The 23948-nt window shown below is 44.5% G+C and overlaps 1 protein-coding gene across 2 annotated transcripts in view; it reads right to left on the bottom strand.

Annotated features, from left to right (window-relative positions):
- The window catches only part of elavl4 (ELAV like neuron-specific RNA binding protein 4), a gene marked incomplete at both ends in the record, with an annotated part of 122434 nt that extends 99799 nt beyond the window's left edge, over positions 1-22635 (bottom strand). For both annotated transcript variants that reach the window (XM_084444949.1, XM_084444948.1), the window contains one exon: positions 22588-22635. In XM_084444949.1, coding sequence (XP_084301075.1) covers positions 22588-22635 — 48 coding nt within the window. The remainder of the gene's footprint in view (positions 1-22587) is intronic.
- Between the last annotated feature and the right edge of the window lie 1313 nt (positions 22636-23948).

Below are 23948 nucleotides of genomic sequence, written 5' to 3' on the forward strand. Positions count from 1 at the left end.
GCCTCTGCTGCCCAGTGTCCTGTAGGCTAGTTGTAACTACATAGTAATAAAACAGCATTACAAAGCATGAAGAATAAATAGCCTAGCCTAAACATTTTTGTTATGTTTAGTTATAATTATGATGATTGCATCATTCTGGATGGTGGTATGTGATTGTCTAATGTCAAATAGCAATGAAAAAATGTTTTTGTGTGTTTTTTTGTTAAAATATCAGTTATATCTTGGGGGGGACATTTTGGGCATATCTGAACAATGTATATGGTGACTACGGTCCTGCACTAGTCTATATAACAGGTGTCACTGTGTTGCTTGGCAGTATTGCCTTTACGCTCACTTGCCCATGCTGGGTTTGATCTTGGCTCCTCTGACTTGCCAAGACAAGTGTTTATACTGAGGAGTGAGTTTAACTAATTCAATTCAGGTTTGATGTTGCTTCCTCTCAGTCGCCAACACATGTCACCACTTCTCATAAACATGGCTTCAGTCATCTATGCCACTGAAAAGGTTTGATGGTGTGGGTGGGCGGTATTTGTAATGAGTGCGTTGAATCAATTCAACTGGGTTACAGCTATAAAAAACACATTTGAAACCAACAGGTGTTCTTGAGTTATTTCTTTCAGTGTAGTCAAGAAGGCATGTAGTTGGCTGTGAATAGTCTGTGAAGATGGGAAAGAGTTACGTTTGTGTTTGAGAGTATATGAAGGCTCAGCCTGGTCTGCAGGGGGTGATTAGTTGTTCTGTGCGTCTGGAAAACATCTAGTCCAGTTAGCATGCCTAGTCAACAAGAAAGCATTCACTTTCTTGTATTGTTGCCTAAAAGCTATAGGCAACAATACAAGAAATGCAAATATAAGAAGAGTTTTATTGAAGTTCAAGATTTAGAAAAAAATATGTATATATAATGTATAGCGTCTCTTAAAGGATAAGGACACTGGATTTAATGTTTAGCCCTATTCCTGGCTTCCCTGGCATGTATCTGACTAGTACAGGTTAAATATTTCTGTTTTGTGCCGTACAGAGTTCTGTGTCAATAACGTTGGCGTGCGCACCCTGGCTCGTTGCTCGCTATGGGCACACTCGAAAAACTCGAAAAAGTATGATATACGTGGATTTCAAGTTACTGTTGTTTCGAAATGCAGAGGCGAAAGGACCTATGGTGTTTACAGGACGACTTCAGAGCTTGGTAAGCATAAACCATGGAATTCCTAAACTTGAAATCCACTGGCTGACCAATATATTCTTTGGTTGAAGACAGGCAGTCCTAAATAAATGCATTTGAAAAGTTTATTTAGGCATTATTTTCATCAGTTTCAGTTTTAGTTTCAGAACTGTTAGGGCATGCGCATGCCCTGTGTTGCGAATGGTCCTGTGATAAACATGTCCATGTGAACTCAATAGCTTCTGGAGACGCTGATAAGACGCTGGTGTAACCTGGAGGTAATTCTCATTCTCGTCTGGACATTGTGTAATCTGAATACCCAGAGGTTATTGCTTCTCGCTGCGGCGAAAACTTCTGGGAAAAAACCTTGCTATTCATGGACACCAATGGATTTCATGCACAAAGTATTGATTGGCCGGTGCAGATAGTGGGCTGTGCGGGGAGGCTGATTTGGCCTCTGATAGGTCACTGACCATAGCTTTCCACTTTTCTAAGCCCTGCATTCGAGTGAGCTGTTGACATTTTTGAAACATAATGTGCAATTTAGACTACTTAGACGTTCTTCCACGTTAACTCACTTCACTTTGCCTAGCTACAGTTTTCTAATTTTCTGGGCTGGAGCAGTTTTTCATTTAGTCCTGACTATGCACTCCCGGTGACATTATGTTCAAATGCATCGGGATTTCAAAGGTAGACGCTGGCTCCGCCTCTATGCCCACATTTTATGGCGTTTTATTCCAGACTGCACGTTGTGTAACCCAGGTCTCAGAGCAACGCCCCCCTGCCTCCAGCACATCTTTCACTGAGCGCTGCTGCTGTGCTCAGTCCCAGTGAGCAGACTGGGAATGACTGTGATGGTGACAGGCTGCCTGCACAGCACTATGTGTATTAAAAAATCTATTACTACCAACATGGTACCACTCTCAACACTGACACACACACACACACACACACACACACACACACACACTGTGTAGGCTACCTTCACACAAGGTAGGCTAATGGCTAACAACAGTAGGCTAATCAATAAGTTGGCATTACCCTACTGTTGTCCTTATAATTCCCTGGCTGGCATTAATCTACCGTTGTTTTAATGCTTGGGTTGGCATTAGGCTACTGTTTTAATATAATATTAACAAAGCTATAAGCTAGGCCTACTTTAAAATTGCATTATTCCTGCTGCTAATACAGTCTAGTGCAGTCAGGCTACTTTAAAACATGAGACTTATTAGGGACTTATTACACCCCCCTCCACACACACACACACACACACACACACACACTCCAATGCGCACGTGCACACCGGTTTTTCTAACCTGCAGCAGGACTAGACCGACAACAAAGCACATGCAATGTTGAGGAAAGAAATTGGAGAATTTAAGTGTAGCCCTCTCCCAAATGCAATAGTACAGGCGAGGTATAGGCCTATCATCTGCCTTCTGCGGTAAAGAGGTGCAGCCAGGTATATATATTATATACAGTCGGAGCCTAAATTGCAGAATTTAAACCGAATCTTTATGTATTAGGCTACGACAAGTGCTACTGGCATTTCTCGCATTACATAAATACAGTAGTTGGAAGACGACTCACCATGACCATTCTTATTTCGCAGTGATGAGGGTTAAGCGAAAGGGGAGGGAGAGCCGACGTGTTTTTCGTCTTCGTGTTCTTGACGAAAATCGGTTGGGCACGCGTGGCCCCAAGGATATTCGGGATAGAGGTGTGGTTCAGTGAGTCTGGATAGAGGCGTGGTGTCGGTGAGTCAGTGAGTCGGTGAATGAGCTGCTCAGCTGAGTCGGATGCTTGGAGCCGTGGGTGGAAATGGTACCAGTCCTCCTCGGGGGGAGAGTGTGGAACTTGCAGCGAGGAAACGCGTGGCCAAGAAGAATCAAAACTGAAAAGGCTCAAGCTACACCGTTAGAGCAAGAAACCTTTTTTTTTTCCGACAATGCATTAATGGCACCTCCAGACGGGTGTAGATTTTGATTGGCTGCCGTGAAGCCGGGAGGGGCGGTGCTCGTGGATGGGAGAAGGCTCGCTTGGGGCAATAGAGCGACCGTGCTGCGACTCACCCGGGTGCTGATGAGAGACAGCATGACCCGAGTGTTTCAATACCACCTCTGAATCCAAATTGATAAATAAACTAGATTTTGAAGAACATTTACACTAAAACCTCGTCTGCAAGCCAGCCTTGGCGAATTCAAAAACAAGAGTTGAACTAAGTCCTATACAGTCAATAAATAGCAGTCACACATTAAAAACATGAACTAATTATTAACTAATGAATTAATGATTGACTACAAATACAGTATATCATTCATATTAGGCCTACTAATAAGTGTTATTCTACTGTTCACAGTAGTGTGCCCCTTGTGAGATGAGGTGCTCAATCTCCTCAATCCACCTTGTCTTTTCAGAAAAACTTCAACCACGTGTGAGCTCTCTCTCCATGTCAGCCTTATTGCAACAGTTGCAGCAATTAATATGATGCCGCCTGCTCTGCTCCCACTTTAAAATAAAATAATATATATATATATATATATATATATATATATATATCACCTTTGTCCACAAATTGACTGCACTGCACTCAGACACACACACCTGCATACACACCCGCACTTTATAAACCTGTTTTTGAAAAGTGCTATACAAATAAATCTTATTATTAAATGCCCCAACAAATATCCCAATATCCCACTCCCAGACAGACAGAAAGAGGGAGCTCTTGTACCTCTGTATGTGCGCATGTATGTCTGGTAACTACAGTACAGCTGTTGTGCTTGTTATGTTACACACAAACCCCTTTCTCTCTCTCTCTCTCTCTCTCTCTCTCTCACACACACACACACACACACACTAAACATTCCCTCTACATTTTGCTTTAATGTTTCACAGTTCTATGGAGGCAGGATGACAGACAAGCAGGCAGATTGAAGGCAGAGAAGAAATTCATAGAGTTGATTTCAGTTTAAATGCTGATTTGTTGAGTTTATTTTTTATTTTATTTTAGAGAGGGTATTTGCTCTTTAAATAAGAGAGGCGTTTATTAGCCAATCAACAGCCGCCTAGCCAGCTTCCTGAAAACTCTATCCAGTACTACATAGATTTATTCCCAAGTCTTAAGAAGACACTGTTCTGTTCTTACTGTCTACAGAGCCAGGTCCTAGCCAGTTAGAAACAGAGAGTGAAGGGAGTGAAGAGGCTCTTAGTAGTTCCAGTCATGAAACTGCTACAGACAGAGACAGTCCAAGCACAGATAATACACAATGCATAATTTATGTATATAATTATACCCAGTATCTATGGAGACGTTAATTTGAAAAAGAACATAGAGAAACAGAAAAATAAATACAAAATGATACATAATAAAAATAAAAAAATAAAAAAGGGGTCGAAAAAAGTGGTGACGAAAAGTTGGAGGGGTAGGGGCCCACACCAATATTCTTTAAGGGGGCCCATAATTCCTAGCAACGGCCCTGGGTCCAGCACACACACAGCAACGTGGCTAGCCTGGCCAGATTATATATCGTCTGCCCCAGAACAATCTTTACAGAATACATAATAAAAATACAATTGGTGAACCATGTACCTGGAGAACAGCAGTGTCTAGTCATTAGCGACACTTGTGGCTACGGTCCAGCACACACACAGCAACGTGGCTAGCTACATGGGAGAACAGTACTATTAGCCTAGCTAATAACAGCAATACGCTAACTCGCTAAACATTTTCATAGACAAATTTACATGGCTGGAATCTTCTCAAAAGACAGGATATATATATAGTTTAAGTAAAACAGAACATTATATGCTGGACATGGATTGATCATCTTTCCTAATGTGAAATTATAATATTCTATCTAGCGCTTGTGCAACCTGCGACTCACCCTGGTCAGATCACATATCATCTGCACCAGAACAGGGGCACGCTCGCGCATGTAAGTGAGAAGAAGGGGCGGTCCTACTACTCAAACATGTTCATGGCAAGGGAATCATAATACATTTCGTTACTATAATGAATGAATGAATGAATAATCTATTCATTAGCACACGGAGGTAGCTCTCTTGATGCCTACCATACACACCCAAACACTGACAACGCTGTAACAAGCCTGAAACATATATTAAAGGGGCACAGTCATGCCTGTGTCAGCTGATATTATTTGGATTAAATACTTAATATGTGTGTAGGCCTTTTTAAAATCACTCTCATTGTAGCTGTTTCCCTACATGGAAGACGGAATCAAGGAAATAATGGAATCTCTACCTGGATATACTGCACAATATTGTATCAGCACCATACAACTAAGAATGTACCTCTATGGTCGTGTGTGTGTGTGTGTGTGTGTGTGTGTGTGTGTGTGTGTGTGTGTGTGTGTGTGTGTGTGTGTGTGTGTGTGTTGCTGCATTGTGAGTACAGGAACAATGGATTCACTCCACTTCCACAAATCCCACAGCTGATTCCACACCTGCATATGCTGACAGAAGAGAGGACAAGGGGAGGGAGAAAGTCTAGATGTGTGGAGGGCTTGGACCTGTAGCTTCACCCCTGACCCCAGTACACTCTGCCTACTGCTACCACTGAGCTTTACAGTGTGCTTGACATACTAATCAGACACACATACACACACACGCGAGCGCACACACACACGCACATACACACACACTTACACTACTGCTGCTGCCTGATGGCCACCATGTTGAAGCCACGAGACTGGTCTACAGAGTAGAATATATTTTTTATGTGAAGCACTCATAAAAAATATGTGCATGTAATTTCTTTGTTGTAAAGCACTTTGAGCTACATTTCTGTATATGAAAGGTGTTATACAAATACAGTTATTAAATGGTAAATGGTAAATGAACTGCACTTATATAGCGCTTTTCCACCTTAGCGGCACTCAAAGCGCTTTACAATGGCCTCTCATTCACCCATTCACACACACATTCACACACCAATGGCGGTAGCTGCCATGCAAGGTGCTAACTTGCTCATTGGGAGCAATTTGGGGTTAGGTGTCTTGCTCAAGGACACTTCGACTTGTGAACAGTCGGAGCTGGGATTCGAACCCCTGACCCTTCGATCACTGAACGACCCGCTCTACCAACTGAGCTACAGCCTCCCCATATTATTATATTATTATAATTATAATTATTTATTCATATTATTATTATTATTATCATTAGTATTATTAATAATCATAATCATAATAAAGTAGAATATAGTATAATTAATTTGGTGTCTACTGATAAGAGGATCTGTAGAAGGTATGATTATAGAATAGGAATAGAATAAAATGCTTTCTCACAGCACCTCAAAAGTCCTGTATGACCTGGCTCCATGTTCTCCTGCATGAGAGATAAGCAGGTCTGAACAGCAGGGGAGGTTCGCAGGTCTATTCTTCAGCATTGACCTGCCATTGCAGTCACTGCTGTCCTCACCATTGCATGTTTTTAATATTACTTTTAATTGTCCTGCACTGTAAACAACAACAATGAATACCACTTGTTTCTCTGTCAGATTTCAATCAGATTAAACTATATACATCTGAGATGCTGGAGAGATTTTCTCCCCCTGCCATAAAATATATATTACAAGTTAATCAAGTATTCTTCATACACTATACAACCATGCTGCATGTATGAGATCATGTGGTCTATCTTACAGTAGGTGACAACAATTATGTATTCCGTGTTACTTTTCACACAGCAAGACAACCAGGCACCACACACACAAACACACACTTCCAGCTGTAGCCTATGCAGCTAAAGCACCCCACTAGCCATCCTATATCGCTGCGCTGAAAGTCTGCTAATTCAGAGCTAAATCTGTCTAATTGTCATGAACTCTCTTTGCCTTCCCTCTCCACCTCAATTATCTCCACACACATTCACTAACACACTCAAATTGTTAGCACTGTTTTCATTCTGCAGATGCAAATTTCAAGGATTTAATGGACACGCAGACACATACCCAGACACTGATTTATGATCACCTACACTAAAATATGATGCCCTGTTAGCTTAATTAAATTTTTGGTGCTCTCTTGACATTACCCATTTTGATGGAGTTTGTTGTACTTTTTGTTCTTAAACATATTTCAATTCATTTTTTTTTTTTTTACAAATTAGTTAACTTAACAAATAAGTTCCTTTACTTAATTTTCCTAAGGCAACAGGTTTCCTCACTTTTTTAAGTAGTCATGCAGCACGTCTTACAGAGGATGATGATCCCTGAACACATCTACGCATCTAACTATCATATAGTCTTACTGATCAACTGGTGCTGGGAGAGACTGGGTCATGTGGTGCTGGGAGAGACTGGGTCATGTGGTGCTGGGACAGACTGGGTCATGTGGTGCTGGGACAGACTGGGTCATGTGGTGCTGGGAGAGACTGGGTCATGTGGTGCTGGGACAGACTGGGTCATGTGGTGCTGCCTGGGACAGGCTGGGTCATGTGGTACTGGGTCATGTGGTGCTGGGACAGACTGGGTCATGTGGTGCTGGGAGAGACTGGGTCATGTGGTGCTGGGACAGGCTGGGTCATGTGGGACAGACTGGGTCATGTGGTGCTGGGACAGACTGGGTCATGTGGTGCTGGGACAGACTGGGTCATGTGGGACAGACTGGGTCATGTGGTGCTGGGACAGACTGGGTCATGTGGTGCTGGGTCATGTGGTGCTGGGACAGACTGGGTCATGTGGGAGAGACTGGGTCATGTGGTGCTGGGACAGACTGGGTCATGTGGGACAGGCTGGGTCATGTGGGACAGGCTGGGTCATGGGGTGCTGGGACAGACTGGGTCATGTGGTACTGGGTCATGTGGTGCTGGGACAGACTGGGTCATGTGATGCTGGGAGAGACTGGGTCATGTGGTGCTGGGAGAGACTGGGTCATGTGGTGCTGGGACAGACTGGGTCATGTGGTGCTGGGAGAGACTGGGTCATGTGGTGCTGGGACAGGCTGGGTCATGTGGGACAGGCTGGGTCATGTGGTGCTGGGAGAGACTGGGTCATGTGGTGCTGGGACAGGCTGGGTCATGTGGGACAGGCTGGGTCATGTGGTGCTGGGACAGACTGGGTCATGTGGTGCTGGGACAGACTGGGTCATGTGGTGCTGGGACAGACTGGGTCATGTGGTGCTGGGACAGACTGGGTCATGTGGTGCTGGGACAGACTGGGTCATGTGATGCTGGGACAGACTGGGTCATGTGGTGCTGGGACAGACTGGGTCATGTGGTGCTGGGAGAGACTGGGTCATGTGGAAATGCAGCAGTGTGACAGTGCTAACTGTGTGAGGCCTAAGTCAGTAAGTGTTGTTAACTAGTAAGAAGTAAATTCAAGTCAATTGGTGCAACTTAGAAAATGCCTCTAATTTTCATCATCCCTTACATCAGTCCACATCCGGCTTAGGCCTGGACCTAATGCTCTTAGCCTTTCTTGCTCTGAAAATTTAATTTAATGTAATTTATTGCTCTATAAATGTTCTTAGCCATTAGACAAATATATTCCAGGAGCTTGCTCCAGGTTACCTGTTTTAAATATCTGTGTGGTTTGCATGGCTCTATGTGCTACTAACCTTGTTTGCTTCCCTCTGGAATATGTAGAGAGTGGGTCGTATGCCCACCTCCCTTGTTCTCTGTAAAGCGCATTGTGTTGCCTCTGGGTATGAAATGTGCTATACAAATAAAGCTTTGATTGATTGATTGATTGATATGAACTGGAAATACATCAAGGGTTTGTTACAGCAAAATGTAAACAGAAATTTTAATTCTTTGATGAGGACTGCCCTTGCCAGTACCATTCTCTTTTGAGGGTAGGATTATTAAGCAGCATGCTCTTACGAGGGTATGGTTAATTTCTGAGTTTAAAAACACAGTATATTTAAAGACACCCTGAGTTAAATTCTTGGCATTTTTTCTCCAATACAGTACTTGAGTCTGTGAGTGAGTCACACACTCAACAGGGCATCACAGCTCAAGTAAAGGAACAATGCCTGACAACAGCCAGGTTTGGCGCTGCTCTCAGTATTCAGGGGCTTACTCTGCTCTCTGGTTCGTCCTTCACGGACCCATTCCGCTCCGGTGTGGGGGCTTTGGACAGCACCTGGGCTGCGTTCAAATTCAGCTAACAGAGGCGAACGTTCGTCGCAAACATGTTTTCTCCAAACGGTCACATTTCAACGGCTTTTAAAAACGCAACAATCCCCATGGGAGAACATCTCCAGTAAGCCTGGGTCCATTGTGATCCTCGTTCCGTTACTGGCGAACTACCTCTCCAGACTGTTAGCTTCTGTTAGCAAACGTTTGCGGCGAACACAAAGCTAACGGAAAATAGTTCGCTAACGTTCGCTATGTTCGCTGAATTTGAACGCACCCCTGGCTGTGCCCGTCAGATGAATAATCACTTAGACGCATGCACACAAAAACACACACTCACACACTCTGGCCAGCCTTCACTCACTGCCTGTATCAATTAACAAATGAGTGTCGGGGTGACACCCTCATGTTCCTTTTCCCCCTGACACACTGTGGCATTCCCTATCCTGTCCCCACAACACACTGGCATTCCCTTTCACTCCAACACACCCTGGCGTTTGATCTGCTCTGCTGGTGTCGGCACCTCGACCAGCATTCCGACCCGACATGAACAGTTCAGTGATGTGGGGCCGAGGCGGCGCTGTCAGAGTGTCTCGTACAGCATCTCATATTAAGACGAGAAAGGAGGGACAAGCTGTGTCAGGAAAGAAGCATCACCTCTCTCTGGGACTAGTGGTGATGTGATGGCCAGAGTAAAAAGAAAACAGAATGTACTGTAGTTTACTTCTTCCAATGAATGTCTTTAATTTGGGACCATCAATAGGATGTGTGTTGAATCCTGATCCATGCTCTCATCCACCTGGAATTTTGGCTGAAGAGCTCCTGAACTTGAACGCAAGGCCACTATTACGTCCAGCTGCTTTTGTTAATGCTTATGCAGCAGTCTTCATCCGTCACAATATTCAACTTTTCCACCAAAGTATCACATATATACATTCCTGGTAGGATTCGCATGGTTAGCTCTCTGAACAAGTTGGACACCTTCGACAGTTTCCAACACTGTCAAATCCATCAACAGGCAATACCGGATAATGATGACAGTACGAGCAGAGGCAAGTTAGGGCTAGCAACTGAGAGAGTGTCAGGGTCAAAATGAAAGATACGTTTTGGGCCTGTAGGACCAGGAACAACATCAGGGCCCGTGTGACGGACTGTGTTGAGGTCTCCATAAGGAACATAATTTGGGTCACCATGAGGGACATCACTGGGGTCACCATGAGGGACATCGCTGCGCCCCGGGCTGATGTAACAGTTGGTTGGGGGGTGCATTATAAATAAAAATAACATAACATAACATCACTGGGGTCACCATGAGGGACATCACTGGGGTCACCATGAGGGACATCACTGGGGTCACCATGAGGGACATCACTGGGGTCACCATGAGAGACATCACTGGGGTCACCATCAGGGACATCACTGGGGTCACCATGAGGGACATCACTGGGGTCACCATCAGGGACATCACTGGGGTCACCATGAGGGACATCACAGGGGTCACCATCAGGGACATCACTGGGGTCACCATCAGGGACATCACTGGGGTCACCATGAGGGACATCACTGGGGTCACCATGAGGGACATCACAGGGGTCACCATCAGGGACATCACTGGGGTCTCCATGAGGGACATCACTGAGGGTCACCATGAGGGACATCACAGGGGTCACCATGAGGGACATCACTGGGGTCACCATGAGGGACATCACTGGGGTCACCATGAGGGACTTCACTGGGGTCACCATGAGGGACATCACTGGGGTCACCATGAGGGACATCACTGAGGGTCACCATGAGGGACATCACTGGGGTCACCATGAGGGACATCACTGGGGTCACCATGAGGGACTTCTTTGAATGAATGGTCTGATTGGTCCATCAAGGCTAGCATAATTCTCCCCATGACCTTCAACAAAATGCCATTCAGCAATGACAGACTTTCATCGTAGAGACCACATTATTTTGTTATTTTGCTGTTTTTAACAATAAAGTCTCTCTTTCAGCTTTGAACTTCTTCTAAAGATGATGCATGCTCTGTGCTGTATTCCCCCATCTTTGTCTTCTGATACCACCTCCACTCCCTCATGGTGCACTCATGGCTTCAGCACAGAGATAATTTGGGGTACTGCCATCTACAGCACCTTCATACATTTACATTTGGCAGCACGGTGGCTCAGTGATTAGCACTGTCGCCTCACAGCAAGAAGGTCCTGGGTTCGAATCCCGGTCGTTCCAGGTCCTTTCTGTGTGGAGTTTGCATGTTCTCCCCGTGCCTGCGTGGGTTCCCTCCGGGTACTCCGGCTTCCCCCACCATCATAAAGACATGCAACGTATGAATGTTGGTGGTGGTCAGAGGGGCCGTAGGCGCTTATTGGCAGCCACGCTTCTGTCAGTCTGCTCCAGGGCAGCTGTGGCTACAGATGTATCTGACCACCACCGGTATGACTGTGTCTGAATGAATACTGGACTCTGTAAAGCGCTCTGGGTATCATGAAGGGCGCTATATAAATCCAACTTGATTGATTGATTGATACATTTTGATCATGAGAGTCTGTCTGTTCCTGCACCTGCTTTCACGCACTTTTTACCCAGACACGCTTACCAGGTTATACAGTATAAAGCAGCTAATAGTGGCCTTGCGTTCAAAATCAGGCAGCTCTTCAGCAAAAATGCCCGGTGGATCACAGCATGGATTGTGATCCGACACAATTCCTTTGGATGGTTCCAAATTAAAGACATTTACTGGAGGAAGTAAACATTCCTTTTTTATTTTCTTTTTTTCTCTAAAAAAATCACATTCACTTGTTCAGCCCTGAAGCAATTGAACATTCACGGTCACTGGGACATGGAGCCCCCTGGATTTTAATTTTGTTGGCAACTATAATTAATGTTAATGTATTATTTATGCATATTGTTTAGTTACAATTAGTTATATTTTGTATGTGTTTGTGGTTGTACTTGGGTGTCCTGAGTGGCTGTTTTCATTTGAATAACTTTTATGTGCAGTGAAGAACTTTTATGTCCCCTGCATCCATTCTGTTCTAGACACACATGTTGTATATAGTATTTGTTCATATCTTGTGCTTCTGCTCACTTTTTGTTGTTGCATGGTTCTAAAATGCGCCTCTCATTTTTTCAAAATCTTCTCACACATTCCAAAATAAAGTTAATTGAGTAAATATGGTATGCTGCTTGTATCATGTATTTAACGTTAGTAGGAAAATATTTCAAGAGCAACATTTTGACTGGATGGTCTTCATCAGGTTGTATGGAAGGAGTGTTTTATTTATCTAAATAAAGGGTTAGGACTTCTTCATACTTTGTGCTAGAAACTTCATTAAAACTTTAAAATGTTCATGATGTTTAGCTGTTTCCCGGATCCATTCAGATTTTTGATATTTTTTATAGTTTTTTTTTATTAATTTAACTTTTAATAGTCATCTTTGTACCATTGAAATTGCTGGTGGAATGTTCAGCATGTTCATGTTTTTGTGTGTTGGCTGTAAGTCGACACACCATGAAGATGGAATCCCATTTGTCGCTCCCTTCCTCCTTGTCATTGTTGACCTGCAGTTCTATGTTCAATTCATGGCCCTGCACCCTCTGGCCCTTCCAGCTGACGTCAATTAAGTGCTCAGGCCTCAGGCCGCAAGTGCGAGGGGCCGCAAGGGTGGTTTGCGCACTCAGATTGGGATTCAGCTATAGAAAGATTTCTCAACGGTTCTGGTTTTTGTGTGTTGGCTGTAAGTCGACACACCATGAAGATGGAATCCCATTTGTCGCTCCCTTCCTCCTTGTCATTGTTGACCTGCAGTTCTATGTTCAATTCATGGCCCTGCACCCTCTGGCCCTTCCAGCTGACGTCAATTAAGTGCTCAGGCCTCAGGCCGCAAGTGCGAGGGGCCGCAAGGGTGGTTTGCGCACTCAGATTGGGATTCAGCTATAGAAAGATTTCTCAACGGTTCTGGTTACAGCCAGCTATGCTTTAGCTACGTGACAGGATTCAAATGGATATTGCCTCCCCCTGCCAATGCCAGGAAAAGATTGCGACAAGAAAGTAAGCGCAAAAAAAAGTTGTTTAGCCTGTTGCTGTGTTCTCCCATTTACACTAGGTAAGCTAGCTGTTGATGATACTGAATGACAGCTAGCTAGGTTACAGTCTTTCAGTATCAACAGTGGCTAGCAATCTTGCTAGCATCATGCATTTTGTAAACAAACAACAAGATTAACTGACTATAACCTTGCAAGCAAGTGAGGAGTAGGCTACTAGCTAGACTACAGGATTTAGTCTAGAGCAAATCACAACTGACACTGTGGTGAAACCCTTTTTGCTAGCAAGCTAGGTAGTTGATCACTGCTTGCTAGTAAGCTAACTTTCTAGATACACATTTTTGGTGTGTCAATTGTCCATACCTGCTGGCACAATTGGCCATTAGCTAGCTCGCTGATACTTAAGATACGGTGTACTAAAGCCCTATCTATTTTCTGTTTTAAACTTTGTTTTGCAGACAGTGGTGAGGCAGGCAGTGATGCTGAGGGAGGATGAGGAGAGAGAGGAGGAACAGAGAGAAGAGAAAAAAGAGGAGGAACAGAGAGGACAAGGAGAGGAGAGTCAGAGAGAGAGGACAAACAGAGAGGATGAATGAAGAGAGGACAAGGAGAGAGGAGGAACAGACAGAGGAGAGACAGGAGAGACAGCGAGAACAAGGAGAGAGATGAGATAGAGGTGCAGAGAGAGGAGAGAGAGCGGAGGAACAGAGAAAGGACAAGGAGAGAGGAGGAATAGAAAGGACAAGGAGAGAGAGGAGGAACAAAGAGAGGACAAACAGAGAGATGTCACCCATATATTTTTCTGATGATATATAGCTTTTATGGCGCCCTGTGCAACCGCCCCCGCCCACGCCAAACAACACCTTGATCACAGAATTCATACTTTACCCACTTCTTTTTTTTACCACTACACCCCTGCTTAGAGGGTGCACTGTGGAGAGAGAGAGGCTGGGGAAGTGTGTGTTATGGATGGCCACATGTCCCCCGTAGCCATACAAAGTGATTGTTGACAACTCTCCTCTGCCCTCCTCTCCTCTCACACCTGCTCCAGTCTACAGTGATGGGTCAGCTGCTGTCCAGGTCCCAACAGTACCATCTCTCCTGGCACACCTGACTCCCACGCTTCCCCCCCAACAGTACCATCTCTCCTGGCAGACCTGACCCCCACGCTCCCCCCCCAACAGTACCATCTCTCCTGGCAGACCTGACCCCCACGCTCCCCCCTCTCAGGCCCTCATGTCAGTATCCTACTGTCTCTGTTTTAGTGATCCACTACCAATCAATCACTATCCAAGATGAGTCCACACAAAAACACACACATCACAGGAGAGAGCAAGGAGGGAGGGGGGAGCAAGAAGAGGAGAAATCAGGGGAGAAGAGGAGAGATCCCTGCAGAAGTCTCTCTCTCCCCCTCTCTCTCTCTCTCTCTTAAAATATTTACATCTGGGAAAATACCTAAATTTGATAGTGGTTCAATTAGCAACATATCTGCATTTCTCACAGATGCATTTTTAGTTGTTAGGTCATCGTCATATTCAGAGGCGTCATGCCTATAGAACTTGAGGGGGCACGTGCCCCCTCAGATTTGGGTGTTTTTATTTTGTTTTTACATTTCTGTTATTGTTTGTTTACCATTACATTTTACAATGTGGAGGTATGATTATTTTCTCTACTGAGCTGAATGTATTATTTTAATTATGTCATAGACCACCTCGAAAAGCCGCGATAACCTCTTTCAAAAAGCCAAACACCCTCTTTCCCGGTGGATTTGGTTTCTTCCAAATTAATACTGGACCTGAAAGCCCCCCCCCTATTAATACATCCATGCCCCCCCCTCGCCTCGTCTCAGATAAACACGTTTTCATGGTCTGCTTGCATACATTTAGATTGAGGTTGTCCTTAACTGATGAACAAGTCCTCCAAATATTAGGCAATTCAGTATATCAGATTCAATATACTTCATACATAAGTATACAGTATATCATTCGGACCAATGCCAAGTGAGTAAAAAAAATATTTGTTTTCCCTTACTTTTATTTTGAAAGTCCATGAAAGAACGCTACCGGTAAGTTTAATTTCACACCGTTTGAGTGGCAACTGGTAATGTGCTGTGTCCTGATTTTAAACTGTAAAAATGCACACAAAAAACTTAAAAATTTCGCACGCGCTGCGCGGTAATAACGCCTCACTAACTCGCACGCTAATAACGCTTCACTATCTCGCACGCTAATAACGCCTCACTATCTCGTACGCTAATAATGCCTCACTATCTCGTACGCTAATAATGCCTCACTATCTCGCACGCTAATAACTCCTCACTATCTCGCGCTCTAATAACGCCTCACTATCTTGCACGCTAATAACGCCTCACTATCTCGCACGCTAATAACGCCTCACTATCTCGCACGCTAATAACGCCTCACTATCTCTCGCGCTAATAACGCCTCACTATCTCGTGCCCCATCGGATTTTTGGGTTGCATGACGCCTCTGGTCATATTATTCACATGGTTTTAGCCAAGTGTTGGTTTCTTTGGTGGAGGGCTGGATAATCAACAGCCATGATCTGAAGCTACACATGTTGTAGCAGATGATGACTCTCCTTCCTTCATATTGTACCTACTCCTCTCTCGCTCTCTGTCTCTCTCTCTGTATGTCTCTCCTTCTCCTACCGTCTCAGCAGGCACTGCCGGTGTGTCAGCCACAGCGAGGTCATGGAGTATAAATGAGCTAATTTCCTGGAGTAGAGAACAGGGATGGAGGAAGTGTGGTGTGGCAGATGGAGGGAGCTAGTCATTGTTGTGAAACAGAGATGACCCCTAACTATCTCTGGGGTGCCAATATACTGTCCGTCTGCCAACACCAACCACCCTACCACAGCCCCTCTCTCTTCTCTTCTCTTCTCCTCTTTCTTCCCATCCCTCCATCTCTGCCATCATCTCTCTCTCCCTGTCTTCTCTCCTCTCTCTCCATTCCTGCCATAGTCCCACTCTTTTACCCCCATCTCTCATTCTTTTCCATCCCTCTATATTATTCTCTCTCCATAGTGAAACACACACACACACACACACACACACACAGACACACACACACACACACACACACACACACACACACACACACACACACACACACACACACACACACACACACACAGTCTATCTTGAGTGAAGAGCAGCATACACTGCAGAGACAGGAGGGCTGAAACATTTTGTGAAATGCTATCATGGTTGTAATTAGGGTTGCTCAAAATTCCAAAACCGTTTTTTAAATCCCAGGAGTATAGAGCCCCCTCCTGGGAAATACCAAGATTCCCGTAGATACCAGAACTGCACAATATCTATCTAACAAGGGAAGCTAGGGTTGGAAAAAAATATGACAAGATATACCAGTATGAGAAGTAATAACACATGCAGCGGTAAACCTGTCAACCATTTACACACTTCAAAATGTTTTCTTCTTTACGACAATCATCTGATGCGACTGTTGTACCTTCTGAAAAAATGAATGTCCATAACATCCAATACTTTTAAGGAAATGTACTGACTCATTTTGGTGTGGCTGAATAATAAACATGCTACTTGCACATGGCTCTACTAGTACTCAACATCTCATCTGCCATAACTGCATTCTGCATGCTTCTGCCATACTGCCCTCAAAACTAATTACAGTGTAGGAACGCCCTCTACTGGACAGATTATTATCAAAAGATATGAGATCTACATCCATGATGCAGTACACAGCGACCATCAACTTTTAATACTGCGGTGTAATCGTTGACATGGCTATCTGCTTTGCTAGCTAGTTAGCTTGCTTTTGCATGTCGACTAGAACCTTATTAGTTGCTTAAACTAAACTAATGTTTGCTTGCTACTCATCTCATCTGCCTTTCCTTAACCAGAGCGTGGCTAACTAATGTTAGTTAGCTAGTTCTAACTTGGCTAGCTAATGATTAAATCTATTTCACGTAGCCTACTGTAAGGAGTAACTTGGGAGTGTCTTGAAGTTAAATAAATAAATAAATAAATAAAGTTAAGAAGAGTATAAATAAATACATAAAAACAGGACTTGTTGTTATAAATTGATATGTATTTTATTTTATTAAAACATTTATATGTATTTTGTCGTTGCATTGCTCATCATGCCAGTCCTTTGGATACCAAGACATGAGATACTGCCTACACCCTGACAACATCTGAAGTACATGCTGACTACACCGGAACTACACCCTGACAACACCTGAACTACACCCTGACTACACCCTGACAACACCTGAACTACACTCTCACAACACCTGAACTACACCCTGACAACACCTGAACTACACCCTGACTACATCCTGACAACACCTGAACTACACTCACAACACCTGAACTACACCCTGACTACACCTCAACTACCCCCTCACAACACCTAAACTACACCCTGACAACACCTGAACTACACTCTGACAACACCTGAACTACACCCTGACTACACCTCAACTATCCCCTCACAACACCTGAACTACAACCTGACAACACCTGAACTACACCCTCACAACACCTGAACTACACCCTGATTACACCTCAACTATCCCCTCACAACACCTGAACTACACCCTGACAACACCTGAACTACACCCTCACAACACCTGAACTACACCCTGACTACACCTGAACTACACCCTGACAACAACACTCTGACTACACCTGAACTACACCCTGACAACACCTGAACTACAGCCTCACAACACCTGAACTACACCCTCACTACACCCTGACAACACTCTGACTACACCTGAACTACACACAATGGACCTCATTCCTGAACATTTTCTTAAGTGTCTTCTTAAATGTCTTCTTACAAAGTTCGTAAGACCAACCCTAAGAAAGATCCCTGCCGGATTCATTAATGCGTGGAAATGTGTTCTTAAACCGCCAAAGTGTTCTCAGCTGTGCTCCCCTTCTTAAAGGAGTAGTTAAGGGAAAATGCATGTTTAGCCCTGTTTTAAGGTTACTTATGATCATATACAATGGTTCAGATCAAAACGTTGACAAGGCTAGCATTTTTGAGAAAGTTGATAATTGCTCTACCACCGTTTTGGTCATACAATGGATGTGGATGGGCATCTTGAAAAATCATTCAAAAACATGTTAAACTCTCGATTTCAAAGACAACATCCATTGTATGACCAAAACGGTGGTAGAGCAATTATCAATTTTCTCGAAAATGCTAGCTTTGTCAATGTTTTGATCTGAACCATTGTATATGATCATAAGTAACCTTAAAACAGGGCTAAACATGCATTTTCCGTTTACTACTCCTTGAAGTTGAATACACGTTCTCGTACACCTGAATTTGCATACATAAACGCCCCGCCAGCTCCTTACTACAGGACCGTGTGCACACAGAATCCCCAGACAGTGCAGAAAAGGTTGAGAGGTTCCCAATTGACATGATTGATGCTCAAGTTCACGTGCAAATTCAACGTTTTATTCCTCACATGCAACATACCAGTAAAATGAGGAGTGAGATGTTTCTCCACTGGCTCTTACAACGTGTACACTAAGCTTAAGCAAGGTGAAAAGAACCTATACAAAATAACAATAGAAAACAAGACGGTATATGGACTTTTAATACAAAATGCAAAATATATAGCCTACATGAAAGGGATGGGATGTGCCAAGAGAAGATGATTAAATTGTACAGTTCAGTAAAATGCATGAGTAGGCTACTTGTGGATCTTGATATGCCCCATCTATATTATGTAGGCCCATATGATATATTTTAGGTATGGATATTAACATGTTTATTTACAGAATGTAGATGTGTCCATTCTGACGACTATGAAATATAAGGTGCTGTTGTACCGAGTCTGAGTATAGCGACTGAGTTTACTGCTTATTTATTCATTCACTGCCATTTGCAGTGTTTGTGTAGTGCTTTTATTTTAATGCCTTCGATGCCTTGTAGAATCATGACTATAAATGTGAAATGTAATTGGAAATGATACAAATATTCTCGTATTTATTATTATTATTCCACGCCTAGGATGTCTGTAGAAAAATAAATAAATTCATAAATTCAACCCTTGCGAACATGGCCAACACTCCAATCTGGCCTACCTACGACTGCATTTCCGCATTCTTAAATCCTGTTCTTAGATAAGAACAAATCCCAGATAAGAAACCATTGAGCAATGCCAGAATTGTCCCGGGAACTTCGTAAATGGAGTTAAGAAGAAATTTCTCCTTAACTTTTTCTTAACTGCGTTCAGGAATGAGGACCAATGTTCTTTCCTAGCTCTGTCCATGCATCTACACACACAGTAACACAGCCATGTTGATCTACAGTACACTTGCACAGAATAACAGTCGTGTTCATCTACCCCCCGCCACACACACACACACACACACACACACAGAATAACACAACCGTGTTCATCTACACAAAGAATAACACAGCCATGTTCATCTACACACACACACACACACACACACACACACACACACACACACACACACACACACACACAGAGAATAACAGCCATGTTCATCTACACACACACACACAGGACACACACAAAATAACACAACAGAATAACAGTCGTGTTCATCTACCCCCCCACCAAACACACACACACACGGAATAACACAACCGTGCTCATCTACACGAAGAATAACAGCCATATTCATCTACACACACACACACACACACACACACACACACACACACACACACACACACACACACACACAGAATAACACAGCCATGTTCATCTACACACACACACACACACACACACACACAGAATAACACAGCCATGTTCATCTACACACACACACACACACACACACACACACACAGAATAACACAGCTGTGTTCATCTACACACACACACACACACACACACACACACACACACACACACACACACACACACACACACACACACACACACACACAGAATAACAGAGCTGTGTTCATCTACACACAAATGAATAACACAGCCATGTTCATCTACACACAGCACACACACAAAATAACACAGCAGTGTTCATCTACACACACACACACACACACACACAGAATAACACAGCAGTGTTCATCTAAACACACACACAGAATAACACAGCCATGTTCACCGACTAGAGCCACATCCTTCTTCTAGCACATTTATTAATGTATTCAAATTAGCTAACTGTTAATGAGGGGGCCATTAATCACTGTAACCATGATCTGTTTTACACGGCAACCACACACACACACACAGACACACACGCACAGACACACACAGACACACACACACACACACACACACACACACGTAGAGGCACACATGCAGACACATGTAAATACGCAGGACCGTATTCTTGAGAATCACATCGCTTCAAGGTGTCAATACATTTACTGATCACATTGTCCTACAGAAACTATTCCTTGTACCTCTTTCATGAATCTTATTCATTTTATTCATATTTACAAATGGGCTAGGCTAGGGTCCTGACACCCACACCACGTTGACTTATATTAAAGACAATAAAAATATTTATTTATCCTATCCTCAAGTCCTCACTGCTGCTTCTCCCGCGACACCAAGTCCTCTTCCTGTGCCAACATAGGGGCGCCGGCGTTCCGCTCTGCTCAACGTGACAGGGTTTTCTACGGCATTCCAGAGGGCTCCAGGGTGGGAATCTTCCAGTTTCATGGGAATTCCCAAGATAAACATAGGCTTAATTAGTTAACTTTAAGCCAAACCTAGCTTTCTTACGGTATCTCTCCTTCCTGGGACTGGGATTAGGGTTAGGCTAAACATGGGTTAGGGTTAGGGAGGGCTAGGTTAGGCATGGTTAGGGTTAGGATAGAGGGGTCCTTCTTCTTTCCCTGGAACTGAACCATACTCAAGTCTGGATTAGAAATAGTGTTGGACACATACATACACCTACACCAGCGCACACATATGCATACATATACACAAACGTGCATATGTGCACACACACACACACACACACACACACACACACACACACACACACACACACACACACACACACACACACACACACACACACACACCTAAACACATGCTTGGACACACATCTTAACGCGCGCCCACACAAACAGAAAATAATAGGCAGGAATGTCCAAATAGCAGACTCTGAAGATTAGAGATGATACTGGTAACTGGATGATACAGCATGCAAGTCTCTCACACCTACCAACACACACACAAACATACCGCCTCTCCAGCTCCCAAGATAACCGATTGACTGGCAGAGGGTTAAGGCAGAGTAGCTGGATCTAATTGAGCACGCATAAGCATGTAAATAGCTGCTAATACAATTCCTGGCGATACAGTCATCATCCTGCATTGTTTTTCCTGCCCTCTCTCTGCCTCCCCATCGTTCTCTCTCTCACTCTCTCTTCCTATTTCTCTCTATTTGTGTTGATCTAAGTGATGGAGGAGTTAGTGTCTGTCCATCCCCTTACCGGGAGCCCTGCGGGGGGCTGGTGGGAGCGGGGGGTGGCAGTGAGGGACGGAGCCCACGCCACTGGAGGCTAGTCCCCAGAGCTGCCCTGCAGCAGACTGCCATCATCTTCAGATGCTGCTTCCAGAACACCCACTCTCACACAGACACAGGGAGATAGAGGGGGAGAACAGAGGAACAGGAAACAGAGGGCAGGGAGGACAGACAGATTGGTAAAGGGCAAAGAAGGTAGGGAGCAGAGAGGAGAGGAGGAAGAGAGATTGAGGAGAGGGGGAATCATAGAATACTATGCCCTCACACAAACACTTGTCTGAATAGCCCACACACAATCTCTCACACATGCTCTCTCTCTCTCTCTCTCTCTCTCTCTCTCTCTCTCTCACACACACACACACACACACACACATTTGAGTAATTTCAGGAAGGAAGGAAGCTATGCGCTGAAAGGAAAGGGAATAGCAGTCACAGTGAAGCTGCGTGCCGGCTGGTCCTCACAGCAGCATGGTGATTCTTTCTCCTTCCTCCTCTAAAGCATCCATCCTCTCATTCTGCCTTCCTTCTGTCCACACATCCATCGTGCTGGGCTAACATGCTAAGCCATGGTCATTTATCAACCTTTCTTTCTTTTGACTGAAACCATGAGCGAGCGAGCGCACACACACACACACACACACACACACACACACACACACACTGACAATAACACACACACACACACACACACACACACACACACTGGCAATAACACAACATAGAACGGTTGGCAGCAGACACACAGATGAGGCTGAGGAAAACCCAGCATCTTTACCTCATTGCTTAACAAAGCAGCGTTGAGTGTTCGGCTTATTTCAAACATCTTCGAAGTCGGTGCCTTTTTTCTTGTCCTCTCTCTGATTTCCCCTTCAGTGCTTTTCTGCCTCTCTACTGCAAACAGTCCCCAGAAAAAAAAGAGAAGAAAAAAATGAATGGATGTAAAAAAAAAAAAAAAAGAAGAAAAAAAAAAAAAAAAGAGGGGAGGGAGGAAAATCCTGTAGAATGTAGCTGAGTTTAGTATCAGATATGTGTCTTCTACCCCCTGGTCTGGTGAAATCCTCTAGAATGTAGTTGGGTTTAGTACCAGATAGGTGTCTTCTACCTCCTGGTCTGGTCTGGAACACCTCTGTTGGAGGCTACAGCTGCCCAGGGTCTCGGCACACAGCTCAAGAGTCAATATGTTGTTGTTGTTTATCTCCCCAGAGTCAGCACATTAAAGCAGGCAAGCGGCTGAGCTGGTGTCTCCTTATCTGTCCCCCGCACGCTGGCTCACACAATATGCTCCGATCCTCACACCACGTTCCCACAGATTAGCCTGTCCCAAAACATAGCTCTTAGTTTAAACTACCTCCCTCCCTCGCTGTTTCACTCTCGCTCGCTCTACCCCTCTCTCCGTCGCTCTCTCTCCCTTATTCCATCCCTCTCTGTATCACTCTCTCTCTCTCTACCCACTCCCTCTCGCTCGCAAGCTAGGCAGGCAGCTACAGTTCTCTGTGTTGCCACAAGGTGACAGTTCTAGCAACAGCGACACCGTCACCATCACTGCCACATACCTTCCCTCTCTGCCTCTCCTCTTCTTCCCTCTGTGTCTGAAGGAGATACATACTAATGTATCCTAAACCTCCACCTGTGCAGAAAGGGACAGTTAACAAAAGACCAGTCCTTTTAGGAGAATGGTGCACACCTAGGTGTGGGTTATATGGGTTCACTCTATGCTGTATATCACCATGAAATACACTCCAAACATAATACTGCCCTAAGACAGCTTGGTGTGTGATTTTCATCATCTCCAGTGAAGTGCCATGTGTGTGTTGTGTTGCTACAGTACCTCCACATGGACAGAGCTCTGTCCCCTGTGGACTGACTGAGCTGTGTCCTGCTCTGGCCCGCGGAGCAGAGAGCTAATAGCAGCCTATTGACACTGGACCATCTGCTGGGGAGGACCAGGGCCAGCTGAGGAGAGGGGGAGGAGGGAGGGAGTGAACCAGTCCCAGCCTTCCTCTTGCCCAGCCTCAGCCTCTACCCCAGGCTTCCTCTTCTCTTCCCCCAGTCCGAGCCCCTGCCCCAGCCTTCCTCTTTCCCAGACTCCTCCTCAGCCCCTGTCCCTGGGGATGACCCTGCCGCTTGTGTCCTGGG

This window comes from Borostomias antarcticus (genome assembly GCF_949987555.1).
Source record: "Borostomias antarcticus genome assembly, chromosome: 10".
Taxonomy (NCBI): domain Eukaryota; kingdom Metazoa; phylum Chordata; class Actinopteri; order Stomiiformes; family Stomiidae; genus Borostomias; species Borostomias antarcticus.